The sequence below is a fragment of the Nicotiana tomentosiformis genome, chromosome 8, assembly GCF_000390325.3.
Source record: "Nicotiana tomentosiformis chromosome 8, ASM39032v3, whole genome shotgun sequence".
In the NCBI taxonomy this organism is placed as follows: domain Eukaryota; kingdom Viridiplantae; phylum Streptophyta; class Magnoliopsida; order Solanales; family Solanaceae; genus Nicotiana; species Nicotiana tomentosiformis.
In genome coordinates, this window is record NC_090819.1 from 89,195,814 (window position 1) to 89,211,695 (window position 15,882).

The following is a 15,882-nucleotide window of genomic DNA, read 5'->3' on the forward strand; positions in this document are numbered from 1 at the left end:
CTCTGTTAACAGTATTCTCGAACTGCCTGAATGAAAGAGTGATGAATTATAGTTGTAATAAATGTAAAAACAAAGCGAAAAAGTTAATTTTAGCAGATGATTGCACGAGTCAAAATCTATCTTTAGAATATTTAATCCAAGATAATACTGGGGGAAACGTTTCCAGGTCGTCGTTTGTCAAAATGATCTAAGAAGCGGCGAAGTTTGTAGTTGAAGAGTTAACAAGGGATGAAGTCGAGGAGTCTACAAAGATCAAGGCCGAGGTGAGTACTCTTGACGGAGTTATAACGGTTAGTTTCAAGATAGAACATTAAAAAAAATATTCTAATGAATATTCTCTGTACTTGTACTATTACGATTTTTTAGGAATATATTCCCTATAAATAGAAAGAGACCCAATGATAGAAGATATGTGATATCCATTTGTAAATATATACTTTGCATGTAGAGAGAGAATCGGATTTCATTGCAAGCATACAAACATCACCTTTTCATTAAGATTCTTGTCTACACTTTTTCACTTAATCCGAGAATAACTCAGATATTCAAAGGATTGTCCATCATTCATCATTGTCAGAAAGAACATTCACTGATTCCATCCTTTTTTGGGTGACGCATTCATTCTATTTACTTAAATGTCATTTATTGATATTCATCAATATTTAATGCTACATTATTGCCTTTGATTTCTCGAATATTTATTGTAAGCGGCCGCTATTATCAAGATATACCTACGTAGTATTTATTGCACTTTTGAGAACTCCATCATTGTTAGCTAAGATTAACTCTCATTTATATAAATTTAATTAATTGAACCAAAGTCTATATTTTTTAATCAAACAATTTGGCGCTGTTTATGGAGATTTCTTAGTTAAATTTTTAGTTTCCTCTAGATCTACAATTAATGCAAGTCACTAACGTCAAAAAACCCCAGATCTCCTTTCTTTGTGCATACAAAACCCTACATGACAGGTAACCAAGGAGAAAGGACAAAAATAACAAGTAACTTCCCAACCAACCTCGTAAATGTCATCAACGAAAGGTGTGAAACAGTAGGCGAGGACGTGACGCCGAACGCATCCCCTAGGTGAAAGAGGTCGCCTCCCCCACATTGCAGCATAACAAAACCCAGCGGAAAAGGGGCATCCACATCTGTAGAAGAAGGGACGCCCCCAGCAGTAAAAAAACTCCTCGAAGTATGGTTGATCGACATGCTAACAAGCGTCCTCAACAAACCCACTCCAGGAACGACTGCAGAAACCGCAAGAGCTTGCATGGCACAACAAATATATGAGCAGTGCAACCGACCAAACTCTCCAACGACAGGTATAACTCACAATATTACTAATAGAGCAGTTGACAATGCCCTCACTGTCATTCTAAAGAGGATGGAAGAAATTGAGAATGAAAACAAAGAACTGCGGGACCAGATGAAAGAACACCAAGAACGAGTTGACAAAATACCGGGTGCTCCTAAGCTGTTGTCAAAAAGGGACGCTGGCAAGTTCGTAGAGTAGTCGTACAGCGATGGTGCAGCCCCGTATGCCATACCAAAGACCTTCAAAATGCCACCCTACCTCAGGATATACGACAGAACGACCGACCCTGAGGATCATGTGACTCACTACGTCACCGTCGTGAAAGTCAACGATCTCGCCAAAGAACAAGTGTCCTCTATTTTGCTGAAGAAGTTTAGTGAAACCCTGACGGGAGGGGCTTTAACATTGTATTCCTAGCTATCAGCTTTCTCCATAGAAACTTTCGAGGAAATGGCTGATAAGTTCATAACCGCCCATGCCGGAGCCAAGAAGGCCGAAGCAAGAGTAAACGACATATTCACCATTAAGCAGTCCTTGTGAGATGGACTAATGGACTTCCTCACCCGGTTCAATAGAGTAAGGATACCTCTGCCAAACGTATCCGAAGGAATGGCGGTCGCAGCTTTCCAGAACGGGCTAAGTAGAGATGGTTCAAGCACAACTAGAAAACTGTTGAGACGATTGATGAAGTATCCTCCAACCACTTGGGACGAAATCCATAATGCTTATTGTGCTGAGGTCCAAGCAGACGAGGACGACCTCAACGGACAAACTCACTGGCTAACCTCGGTACAAGCCGAATCCACAAAATAAAGAAGAGACAGCACCAGAAGAGATCACCCGGTTCCGTAACCCAATAGGGAATGGCACAAACCATACGTCAGGATGGTCGGCGCACCTCTTCCCCGTTATGAAGAAGGTTCATCCTGACCAAGGACGGGAACTCACAAGAACAAAAGAGGTATGCCCCCTTATTATCGGCTCAATATTTTTGTGTGTCACCTACATAAATAGTCTACTCTCTTGAGAAACTCAGAATAAAGGTAAAGTGGCCACCGAAGATAAGATCAGACCCGAACACCAGAAAATCTGATGCCCTATATGAGTTCCACCAGGAACGTGGGCATAAAACAGAAGATTGCATCGCTCTTAGACAAGAAGTCATAAACATGTTACGTCAAGGGCACCTCAAAGAGTTGTTAAGCGATAAGGGAAGAACCAACTTTGCTAGAGGACGTGAAGATCAAGGCCTACCAAAGCCGTCATCGCCAGCTCGTACTATCAACATGATCATCGGCGGTGACGATGATGCCTCTATCAATAACGTGAAGTTCACCACCTCTCACAAACTCAAACGGACTATCACCTTCGAACAGTACGACGGACTCGAAGAAAGAATCATTTTCGACGAGTCAGATGCCGACGGTTTGACTTTTCCTCATAGTGATGCCCTCGTTATTACTTTACGCATTCTAGATACCGATGTCAAACGCATCATGGTGGACGATGGAAGTGGCACATGCATTATCCATCCCCGAGTTCTCACCCAAATGAGAATCAAGGATAAGATAGTGTCGCGTAGCATCACGCTAACCAGTTTTAATAATATCGTTGAGCGGACATCTAGGGAAATTACACTCTCCGTCTTGGCCGGTGGTGTGACTCTGGAGACGACATTACACATCATGGACTAGGCCACTGCATACAACGCCATAGTGGGACAACCATGGATACATCCCATGAGAGCCATCCCCTCCAACCTATACCAAGTAATTAAATTCCCAACGCCATGGGGAATATTCATCATACGTGGGGAACAACACACATCCTGCGAATGCTACCGCATTGCCTTGGACAGCAAGCCAACCCAAAAGAAAAAAGACAAAGAAAAAGAGGCATAGCAATTAACATGGTCGAGGTTGATGCGAGAAGAGACCAGGGACGTCATCACGGATCCCGACATGGTCGAAGCCACAGATTCGACCATTGAAGACCTCGACCCCATTCAATTGGACTTCAACGACCATAGCAAGAAGGCCTATATCGACTGCAAACTCCGGGAACCATTCAGTCAATTCCTAATTCTAATGCAGATTTGTTTACCTTCAGCCATGCAGATATGTCGGGCATCCCAAGGGAAATCGCCACACATAAGTTAAATATCGATCCGTTCCACCCCCTAGTGAGACACGTCAGGCGCAAATTCAACTCCGTCATCAACGAGGCAGTTCGCGAAGAAGTGGAATAATTGTTAGCAAATGGCTCCATTGGGGAATCGAAGTACCCTAAGTGGATCGCCAATGCAGTGATGGTCAAAAAGAAAAAGGAAAATGCGGATGTGCGTGGATTTCACAGATTTGAATAAAACATGTCTAAAGGACTCGTTCCCATTGCCCCACATCGACCAACTCATCGACACAACAGCCGGGCACAAACTATTGAGTTCCTTGGACGCTTACTCAGGCTATAACCAAATTCTTATGGAGGAAGAAGACCAGGAGAAGACCACGATCATCACCCCACCAAGAAACGTATTGCTATAGGGTAATGTCATTTGGGCTGAAGAATGGGGGGGTATCAAAGATTGGTAACAAAGATGTCCAAAGACCAGCTCGGTAAGACCATGGAGGTATATATAGACGATATGTTGGTCAAGTCCGAAAAGGAAGAGGATCGCGTCGACCATTTGAAAGAAACTTTCGACATACTAAGACGGTACAGAATGAAGCTGAACCGGAGAAATGCGCGTTTGGCATAGCCTCGGGAAAATTCTTGGCTTTTTTGGTGTCACAGCGAGGGATCGAGGTGAACCCATAGAAAATCAAAGCTATCGAGGGGATACCAGAACTTTTAACCACCAAAAAAACAAGTCCAAAGTTTGACTGGTCAAATCGCCACCCTATCAAGATTTATCTCGCGGTCAACAGATAGATGTCACAAAAAAATTTGGCGTACTCAAAAATAAAAATGCCCTCGAATGGACTCCGAAGTGTGTTCAGGCTCTGCAAGAACTGAAGGCATACCTATCATCACCACCCCTTCTTTCAAAACTCGAACCTGGAGAGCGACTCCTTGTCTCTCTAGCCGTCTCTAAATTAGCAGTAAGTGCAGTCTTGATCCGCAAAAATAAAGGTACACAATCTCCCATCTATTATATTAGCAAAATACTCGTCGACACAAATGAGGTACTCGCACCACAAAAAACTGGCTATGGCCTTGGTCGTAGCTTCACGAAAGCTTGAACCTTATTTCCAATGCCACCCTATTTCACTCGTCACGACATTTCCCCTAATGAGCATTTTGCATAAACCCGAGCTATCGGGGACACTGGCCAAATGGGCCATCTATCTAAGCGAGCACGATATCACATACCAACCGCGAACAACGATAAATTCGTAGGTGCTCGCCGACTTTGTCGCAGACTTTAGTACAAATATAATGCTTGAAGTCGAAAGGGAAGTCATCCAAGCTTCCTTCCAAACACAAGACCTCTGGGTCCTATACACCGATGGCGCATCCAATGCATCAGGGTCTGGGTTAGGACTCGTACTCAAGGTCCCTACAGGCGAAGTAACTCGCCAGTCCATAAGGTGCCTGGATATGACTAACAATGAAGTCGAGTATGAGGCCGTAATTGCAGGGTTGATACTAGCACTCAAGTATGGGGCAAAATGGTTGAAACTCCGTTGTGATTCCCAACTCGTAGTCAACCAAGTCACAGGGACTTTCCAAATAAAGGAACAAAGATTGGAAAAATACCAGACCGAAATCTGCAAGATATTGCCTGAGTTCGACGAATGCCAGCTCGATCAGATCCCAGAGGCACAGAATGTCAAAGCAGATGGCCTCGCCAAACTAGCCACAACTACCAAAATCATCACGATCGGAGATCAAAGCGTGGTCCATCTCCTCAACTCATCACTAGATCAAATCGAGGTAAAAACCATAATCTTAACTTAGGACTGGCGCAATCACATTATCGCATATTTGCAGGATGGCACACTCCCATGCGACAAAATAGAAGCCAAGAAATAAGAACACAAATGGCCAGATACAGTCTCATTCGTAGCGACCTGTACAAGAGAACTTACGGCAGCCCTCTAGTAAAATGTTTGGGCCCAAACCAAACCCAGCGCATCCTCGAAGAATTCCATGAAGTCCATTGTGTTGCTCACTCCGGCAATCGAGCACTGGTCAGATGCCTCATACGGGCAGGATACTATTAGCGCACCATGAAAAAGGACTCCCCAGACTTCGTGAGGAAATGCAAACAGTGCCAAAAGTGTGCCCCAATAATTCACCAAGCAGGCGAACACTGATCGGGTCCAAGCCTGTACTACTATTGAGTAGCGAGGATGGTCGATGCAGTTTTACCCAACAAGTTCGGGATCGAATCCACAGGGAGGTAATTGATATGGAATTAGGTTTATATCTAAGTCTAGATGCGTGTTTTGTTCCTAATTATGCTTCCACACATTTTGGTTTTGATTCTACTTCTAATTCTATTCTATTGTATGCAATGATTAAAGCTAAGTACAATATTTTTGATGTTGGTTTTCAAGTGTTTAAAAAGGACTAGGGTAGTGACTTCCGCCTAGGTGGATATCTAGCGGGTAGCAAGAATCTAGGGCAAGCTTGATTAATTTAGTGTCGTAATATAGTTATCACACCCAAGTACTCACTATATACATCTCGATAGTTTGAGTGATTTTTCCCAATTTGGCTTTCTCAAGTCCAAATGGGTATTCATGCAAGTCACGTGATATTAGCTCAAGTCGGGTATTATTATCTCTAGGTTTAATCCTTTAATTGGGGCTATCAATTTCTTGAGTTCACCCCAATTCCTTGTTAGCCTAGTTTTCCTAGACTTAGTCCCTCTTTCTCAAGAAGAGACTAAGTCATAAAGGCATGAATCAGTGTTTGCAACCACTAATTCTACAATTCTAGCAAGAACTAGGCTAAATATCACTAACTCATAAATATTCAAGCCCTAAAATTCAGTACCCATTAAATACTCACACTAGGGTTGGGTCACAACCCTAGTTATGGGTCTAGCTACTCATAGAAATAGCAGAAATCAAAAATGAAAAGAAGATAAAATTCATAATACTAGATTAAAAGATGAAAATCTAATGTTATAAGGTGAATCAAATACAAAATTGCCCAAAAGGGAAGTTTCAATCGTCTCACGTGCTCAGCAAATACACAACATCCTCTAAAAATGACAAATAGTTCTATTTATACTAAGCTGAAATTTTTGGATAAAAATATCCATGCGGAGGTTACGCGACCTCGTAATTCTTACTGTGGCCACACTCTTGCTTTAGAGGCCGCGTAATTCTGATTGTGGCCGCACTCTTGCTTTAGCGACCGCCTAATTCTGATCACGGTCCGCGTTCTTCACTTCTGGATCTAGGTTGAGCATGGTTTCACGGACCGCTTAATTTCTATCGTGATCGCGTAGGAGACTTCTGCGGCTGCATAATCTTGACGCGGACCGCACTTCTTGTTTTTGCTTAAAATGTAAGCTCTCTGAACCTCAACAACCATAGCCTGTGTAATTCCAATCGCGGTCGCGCAGGTACTTTCGCGGCCGCACCTTTCTGACGCGGCCTGCGTTCATGTTTTGGCCCAAAAATCCATCTCTCTGAATCTTCCTTTCGCAGACCTCGAAATAGTGCTCGCGACCGCATTGTAACTTTCGCGGACGCACAATATTTGTGCGGTCCGCTTTTAACATCTTTTGGCTCAGTCTTGGTTTTTGTTCAAGTTTTGACTCCTTTATGAGTTAATTATGACTCCTTTGGCTCATTTTGAACAATCCTTGCCAGCAAGCATATTACATTAGTTTCCGGAAATACCTTCACGCATTTTTGGCCCTAAACACAAGTAAAAGAAAGCAAATAATAGGTTAAAATCTCTACTTATCAACTCCCCCAAACTTAAGCTTTTGCTTGTCCTCGAGCAAATAGGGTAATTCCCACTACCACAAGAAAAAGAAAAGGATATTTCAGCTGGCCTAAGGTGACTCCATCAAGCATCAATTGGTACTAATAATTACCCTCAACACAAATGAATTATCAACAACATCATGTTATGACCTTTTGAGTACTATAGTTCTAATGTGACACTAGAGCATCAAGAGTTGACTCAATTCATCAAGGAAGCTCGCTCTATCACGTAGGTCATTGTGGATCCCAAAATCCTCATTCTCTAATCTCCATGAGCAAATCTCACTTTTTAGAATGTACCACTCAAAACAAGGATTGTGAAGAAGTGCGCTCATCACTCTCAAAAGAATGCCACAAGTCCGGCTCTAAGTACCATAAGCTTTCCCCTTATGTAAATCACTACTAATGTAAGCTCACTCAACTTGAAATTATATAGGGCTTTAATGGGATTTAATGAAGGCTTTTGGATCAAGGTAGGACTTATCGAACTATGATGGTTTCAGCTTTCCTTAAGCACTCCATTTTCTCATTTCGGCTCATACTTTCTTGACTCTTTGAGTCATTTTCTTCTTCCTTAGGGGAACTAGAGAGACACATCGTCACTCTTTCTTACTCATGACAATCATTTTTCTCCTTTTCTCATCATTTCATGCCTTTTATCATTGCGTTCTTTGAATCCCTTCAACCTTCGCTTTCTTTTTGACGTATTTCTTTTTGGCTTTTCTTCCTTTTCTTTGACTTTCCTTTTCATCAATTATTTTTCTTCTTTGAACCTTTTATCACTTTCAAATTCCTCGTCTCTCCCCCAAACTTATGTTTTTGCCAATTGTTCATCATGAATGCTAAAGAAAGATTGGGTGCAAGAGAGGGTCATTATAGAACGGATAAAGGCTTGTAATATGGCTATTGAATGAAAAAGGCTTAGGCTCAAAGGGGTTGACTAGGGATATCATATTGGTAGACTGCGAAAGCTTTCAAAGTTTAAATTGGACTAAGGAGAGCCTACAATCATTTCTTAAGTCGAGCTACACTTAGAATTTCGCCTAGACATACATTCAGGGCAAGTTCTAGAATTATTGGCACGGGACTTGGACTTGCAATTCAATACCTCACCTCTCAAGCTGCTGGATTGTTAAAAAGAACAGAGTCGAGGGCCCACAACAACCCTAGCTAAGATTGAAAATCACAAATGGCTCGAGGAAACCACTCGATGATTGTTTTAGTCAACTCAAGAGTCTAAAGGTCACAACTAGAGCTAATATTTGCCAATCAACTTGTCTCTAACCATGAGGTCGAAGGTAAATGTGTTAGTACCAAGTGAAGCCTGCTTGAGACACTTTTATTCATTACTACTACTATATACACCAAAACAAAAATAAAATGGACTCGATCCCTTAAAAAGGTTGTCACGCCATCCATCGTTGGGAAGAGCCACCCGGTTCACACAACATCCACCTTTGGAAAGAACCGTGGCATTAAGAAAACTAAATGCTTATTGTTCACACAAAATGTAAAAAGAAGCTAAAAACTTAAAAAGAAGCTACTAGAGAAAATAAGAAGCTAAGCTATTAAGGAAAAATAATGAAAGAAGTTATGAAGTAAACTACGTAAAGTAAACTGAATATGTACAAAATGGAGTTAATGAATATATACATAATGGAAATGAATATATACATCAAATGGTAAAATTATATACATACCAAAAGTGAAAATAACGGTAAATAAAGATAAAGAAAAATAGTATCATAGTTATTACATACCAAATGTCATCACAAATCAAATCAAAATGGACCCCCCTCCCCCAAATAAAAAATAGCATTTAGCATTATCCTCAATGCTAATATCAAAATAAGATCAAGGAAAGGTTAGAGAGTAAAGAGAACTCCCTATGTGGTCTCTGTCTGCATCGGGTCAGGAACATGAGTGGGGTCCTCAGACTACATAGGATCATCAGCTTCCTCCGTGTCCTCTAACTGGATCTCCACATCCTCTGACTGGGGGACCACGGGGTTGCTGAGCATTTGGATAATCTCCTCAGCAATATGTGTAGTGGCAGCCGGCTCCTCAGACTGGCCAGCTGCTGCATCTGATGCCTCATGCTCTGTTGCTTGTGCTGTTGGGGCTGTCTCCTCCATGAGCAGGTCCAGTGGGATATCTCCAGCAAAGGCAATCTTCTCTACCTCCTTTTTCATCATTTCCACTGACTCCTTTGAGGACTGAGTCTTCCTAATCTTCTTCACCTGCTTGCCCAGATCCTTGATAACCTTACCATGTACATCCAAAGTCTCCAGGATCTTCTTCTGGTTGTCCAAGAGCTTCTTCTGGTTGCCCAGAAGCTCCTTCAATGAATCCTCACTGATGGAGGTACCTGAAGCTGTACTGGGGCTGACTGTACTGCTACTGCACTGGATAGGACAGTCAGCTTTGTGGTAGCTGCCTGCATCCAGTTGTTGAGGCTGGATAGTATTTGTGAAACCCGCAGTGCAGTCTGAGGGTAGGTGGAAGATGAAGGCACAGACAATGGCACTGTGATGGATGGACCGGAGGAAGGAGGAGGCATGGCAGCTGAAGAACCTTCTTCTGTGGAAGGCTCTGCCCCGGTGGCCACTACCCTTGGCTCTTCAGACTGGCCAGTGGAGGTAGTGGCTTTACTCTTGGCTTTAGGGTTGTCCGCTCCTTGGAGGCTATACCAGGAGAAAGGCTTTTTAGGCCTCATCTTCGTATCAAAATGCCTCTTTTCTACCCCTTGGTCTGCGAGATACTCAGTGATGAAGTTGGGGTAGGGATATGATCTTTATTCTTTACCAACCGCCTTGGAGATATGGTAGGACATCAGGTTCTCCACATTAATTGGATACCCCGCCATAATGGAAGCTATGAATATTGCTCGGGTGAGTGGAAGGACATTATCATGCTGGAAAGGGTCAAGTCGGCTGCACACAAATGTGGACCACCCTTTGGCTTCAAAGCTAAGGGTGTTTCTGACTATTGGGACTCCAGCTGTGAGCCATGTCGGTGTTGTCCCTGGAATAGCTAATACCTCCGCTAGCCATGGACGAGCTACTTCATCCAAGGCCAGCTTCTCCAAGTACTGCACTGCCTCCACATTCTCAAATCTGGCATATGAGTTTAGAGTGTGGCCATCAAACCGGATCTTCAAGTTCTGGACCTTTATCACAGTGGTACCCTTTTTGATATGGGAAACATTCGCGTAGAACTCCTTGACAAGGTACTCATTTGCATCCACCACTTTGATGGTGAAGTACTTCCACACTTTTCTCTCCTCAAATTATTTTAGGACATTTGGATTATGGGGAAGAAGGTCTCTTGTTATGAACTGTCGCTCAAGTGTGAGCGACCTTTGTGGCCACCATTCCCGGAATTTTGCATAGGCCTTCTCACTCATGAATCGGTCCGCCCATACCTTGGGCTTCCTTGACCTGGCCAAACCTCCCATATTAGTATCACCCCATCTCCCATCATCCGGGACCTCGTCATCATCATCAACATTTATTGGGGCAGCTGTTGAGGCAGGTGTTGTAGCAGGTGGGGAAGATGGCTCTGATGCCTCACTACCTCCCTCTAAGCCATCAGACAACCCAGAAGATGAGGTAGGTTCATTGATCAATCGGAATGGTTTTGATTGAGCCTCCGGTTGTTATTGTGTAGATTCCCCCTTGGAAGTCTCTCGGGATGGGAGGTATTCACTTGTGTCTGAGGAGTAGGCAGGAGGTCTAACGAGGGTAGACTTTTTGCCTACTACCCTTTGGGCTGCTAAGGGTAAAGTTTGCTTTTCTTTACCCCGGCCTCGAGAGAATTTTGCCCTCCCATTTGAAGTGTCTCCTCTCCCACGAGAATGCACCATTTTCTGCAACACACAAATAATGAAAGACAGTTAGAATTGGGGTTCAATTATGTGTTAAAGCAATACAGATGAAATGAAAAACAATGCTTCTTAGAACAGGGCATCGCGAACCGCACAAAAAAGAGAGCAGCCGCGAACTTCCCATCGCGGACCGCATAAAAGTGATCGCGGCCGTGAAGAGGCCAGACTCAGACTACTGGCTCTCTGAACTTGATCAACCGCGGACCGCACAAAAATGAGTGCGGCCGCGAAAGACCAATCGCGGACCGCATAAAAATGAATGCGGCCGCGAAGGCAAATGATAGCGTCTCTGAAGTTCAAACGCGCGGACCGCAAAATATTGGGTGCGGCCGCGAAAGACCAATCGCGGACTGTACAAAAGTGACCGCGACTGTGAATTCTAAACAACCATCAGTGCCTTGAAGCTAGGGTATCACGGACCGCATAAATTTGGACGCGGCTGCATACCCTATCGCGGACCACGGAAAAATGACCGCGGCCGCGGAATTCAAAATAAATCGGCACTGATGAACACTTAAAACTAAGGTTTTCACTAATTACCTAAGAATTTTAGCAATTAAACATGCAAAGTTACTAACCCCAACCCCCATTATGCATACAAACACAACCCATATGTTATTAATCAAAAAATAAGCATTAATTTGACATTTTGGCATGATTCTAACCCTATCTAAAAAGAAAAATTAAAAAAAAGAGAAAAGAAAAGAAAAAGATAAAATCAAATTATTGAAATGAACATACCAGTTGTAAAATGTGGTAGGAAATCGACAATTGATGAGAATAGGATAAGTTTGAAACCAAGTAAGGATGCACAGTGCTTTAGGTGAGTTTGAGAGGTTAGGGTTCGTAAAGTGTGAAAAGTTTCAAGAACTCCCATTTATACTCAGAACCAGTGACCCCACTGCCTTACCTGAGTTCGGCCGTAATATTTTGTCGCGGTCCGCACTCTTTACCTTTCTGTAGATCTGCCTCAGATGCACGGGCGCGGTCTGCGAAAACTTGGCCGTGGCCACACAATTTGTGCGGACCGCGAAAATTTGAATGCGGCCGCAAACTCTGAAGGAATTTTGACAGTCCAACTTCAGAGAGTTGGCATTTTTCCCATTTCAGCTACGCGACCGCGCGCAGAATTATGCGGCCGCGAAGTGCTCATGCGGTCCGCAAAATTTTGAGCGCGGTCCGCGAAAGTTCACCACTTAGCCAATTTTTTTCCTTGTCAATTTCCTGTACTGCACAACCAATTCCTACATACACTTCACAACCAGTTAGTCCAAAACAATGTCTAATCTACGAAGAAAATCAAAAGAAAGAAAAACACATGGGTTGCCTCCCAAGAAGTGTCTGATTTAATATCGCGGCACGATGCATGTTACCATCATCATTTGAAAAGGATCAATGCCACAACGTGGCTATCATCAATCTTTCCAAGGTAGTGCTTCACTCGGTGCCCATTGACTCTAAAGATCTCACCATTCTTGTTCTCTGCCACTGATACTGAACATCCACCCATCTTTGGTGATCTGTACCTCGAAACATACTTTAGAAAAGAAAATTAAAGTTTCATCATCTTGTCCTTATACAAGGACGAGCTGGAATAAGCATGGAATCGGAACTCATCAAGTCCATTTAGTTGCTCTACCTGGAGATTGGCAGCTACATCCCATTCAAGGTATAATTTCTTCAGCGCCCACATGGCCTTGTGCTCTAATTCAACTGGAAGATGACATGCTTTCCCAAATACCAACCGGTACGGAGACATACGAATTGGAGTCTTGTAAGTTGTTCCATAAGCCCATAAAGCATCATCAAGTTTCCTTGACCAATCACTCTGATTTGCATTGACAGTCTTGGATAGAATACTCTTGATCTCCCTGTTGGAGTCTTCAACCTGTCCACTTGCCTGGGGGTGATAGGGGGTTGACACCTTATGACTGACACCATACTTGAAAAGTAAAGTGTCAAAGGCTTAGTTGCAAAAATTAGAACCTCCATCACTAATGATAGCCCTTGGGGTGCCGAGCCTTGTGAAGATATTTTTCTTTAAAAAAGCCACCACACTCTGTGCCTCATTGTTGGGAAACGCCACAGCTTCAACCCATTTGGAAACATAATCCACAACAACAAAAATATAAGTGTTCCAACATGAACTCACAAATGGTCCCATAAAGTCGATGCCCCACACGTCGAAAATATCAATCTCAAGGATGGTGGTGAGAGGCATTTCATTCTTCTTGGAAATTCCACCAGCTCTTTGGCACTCATCACAACGCCTAACGAGCTCGCTAGTGTCTTTGTACAAGGTAGGCCAATAGAATCCACAGCTTAGGACCGTTGTAGCAGTTCTCGCCCCACCATGGTGATCACCATAGGGCGAGGAATGGCAAGCTTCAAGAATACTCAATTGCTCTTCTTCCGGAACACATCTCCGGATAACACCATCATTGTAAATTTTGAAAACATATGGCTCGTCCCAATAATAATCCAAGCAGTCCCATTTGAGCTTATTCCTTTGGTTAGAAGAGAGCTCATTTGGGACAATGCCGGTCACAAGAAAGTTATCCACATCGGCGAACCAAGGTAACCCAGTCAAAGACACGTAGAGGAGTTGTTCATCCAAAAATGAATCATTAATCTCGAGGCCATCATGGGGCCTCCCCTCCTCTTCCAAGCGGGACAAGTAGGTCAAAAATCGACCCCTGGCCCGCTTGGTCAAAACCCAAGGTTCGAACCAAAATTCATTTACCCATTCACCCCCGAGCTCGAATATATAATTGATTTTGGAATCCGACCTCAAATTGAGGTCTAAATCCCCAAATTTTTGAAATTCCTAGTTTCTACCCTAACCCCTAATTCTACCATAAAACTCTAGATTTTAGGTTGATAATTCATAAAATGTAATGGGTAATTGAAAGAAAATGGTATAGAATCACTTACCAACACTTTGGGGAAGAAAATATCTCTTGAAAATCGCCTCTAGTCCGTTTGGTTTTTGAGAAAAATAAATTTATGGCTATATTCCGTGTTTGGATTCTGTTAAGTGTTGGGCGACAGTGTGCATCGCGTTCACGAGGCCTCTATCGCGTTCGCGAAGAGTATCGGCTGCCAAGCCTTCGCGTTCGTGTGACCTTGCTCGCGTTCATGAGACCTTGCTCACGTTCACGATGGTTACCCCCTGGCCTTCGCGTTCGCGAGACATTGCTTGCGTTCGCGATCAAGGAACGTCCAACTCTCCCCCAGCTCCCCAAGTGCTTCGCATTAGCGATGAGCCGGTCGGGTTCGCGAAGGGTAAATCCATCATCACTTTGCGTTCGCGTCCAGGCCTTTGCGTTCGAGAAGAAGAAATTTCAGCCTCACCAGTTTACTCTTCGCGTTCGCGAGAGTACCTTCGCGAACGCGAAGAAGGACATGCCAGAACACCAGAATCTGCAGAAAACCAGATTTTCCAAAGTCCAAACATCCTGTGGCCTATTCGGAACTCACCCTAGCCTTCGGGGTACCAAACCAAACATGCACACAAGTCTAAAAAATCATACGAACCTGCTCGCGCGATCAAATCGCCAAAATAACACCTAGAACTACGAATTTAGCACCAAATCAAATGAAATTCTCAAGAACACTTTAAATTTCCTATCTTCTCAACTGGACGTCCGAATCACGTCAAATCAACTCTGGTTCTCACCAAATTTCACAGACAAGTCTTAAATACTATAATGAACCTGTACCGGGCTCCGGAACCAAAATACGGACTCGGTACTAACAATGGAAAACATCAATCAATTCTTTAAAATAATAGATTTTCAGACTTTTAATTTTCATCAAAAATTCATAACTCGAGCTGGGGGACCTCCAAATTCGATTCCGGGAATACGCGAAGGTCCCATAATTTAATACGGATCCACCGGGACCGTTTACCAAAAATGTTGATCGAAATCAACTAAAATCAACTTTTAAGGCAAAAATTCTTATTTTCATCAATTTTCAACATAAAAAGTTTTTCGGAAATACGTCCGGACTGCGCACGCAAATCGAGGAGGGCAAGAATGAGATTTTTAAGGCTTAAGAGTACGGAATCGAGTTCTAAAACATAAGATGACCTTTTAGGTCATCACATAAATTGTGTACATATTCCAAAATATTTGAGTTTAAACCCAAATTTATAGCAAAAAAGACACGCCACTTTTGGCCGTAAATAGTTATAGTATGTTAAATCATATATGTTGTCTTTTCATTTAAAAAAATTGTAATCATAATATACTATAAAGAATAAATTAATTATAATCTTTCAGAGAAACCAACTCCCTCTCTTCATCCATAGCTCACGAATCTTTGCTAACACCACAAATGGAGATGGTGGTCTTTTCGTAAAGTTTGAAGGTGATGGGAGCTAAATCTGGCGGTCATTTTGATTGCGACGTCCACAAATTCATTAACTCTACATATTTCTCCATCTCTCATTTTTTTTATGTTCTGCAAATTTTTCTTTAAGGGAAAAAAAAGGAAAGGAAAAAAATAAAGAAAACGTAAATGAAAGATTAAAAAGAATTTGCTAAACCGAAAATCATCCTTGGGAAAATAGAAATCGTTTTTTGCCTTTATATAGTTGTTTCTTGATTAATGTTTCTTTGGACTTCCCTTTCATATATTTATTAATTGAATTAACCTATATTTAATTTGTTAAAGACTCTTCGAATTCCACAGGTTTTACTCTTCATAAATAATAATAATA

At 42.6% G+C, this 15,882-nt stretch overlaps 1 protein-coding gene across 1 annotated transcript; it reads left to right on the plus strand.

Moving 5' to 3' along the window:
* Positions 1–1,211: 1,211 nt before the first annotated feature.
* Positions 1,212–3,013, plus strand: LOC104097194 (uncharacterized). The gene is made up of 2 exons (XM_070183821.1): positions 1,212–1,500; positions 2,334–3,013. The coding sequence occupies exons 1-2, from the start codon at positions 1,212–1,214 to the stop codon at positions 3,011–3,013; spliced, it is 969 nt and encodes a 322-aa protein (XP_070039922.1).
* The last annotated feature ends 12,869 nt before the right edge of the window (positions 3,014–15,882 follow it).

Bases quoted from the DNA above. Each gene is read 5' to 3' on its own strand.
- LOC104097194 (XM_070183821.1), top strand. From the start codon at position 1,212: ATGCTAACAAGCGTCCTCAACAAACCCACTCCAGGAACGACTGCAGAA. The intron at 1,501-2,333 runs GCAAGTTCGTAG...CTACATAAATAG, and splicing joins GTTGTCAAAAAGGGACGCTG to TCTACTCTCTTGAGAAACTC.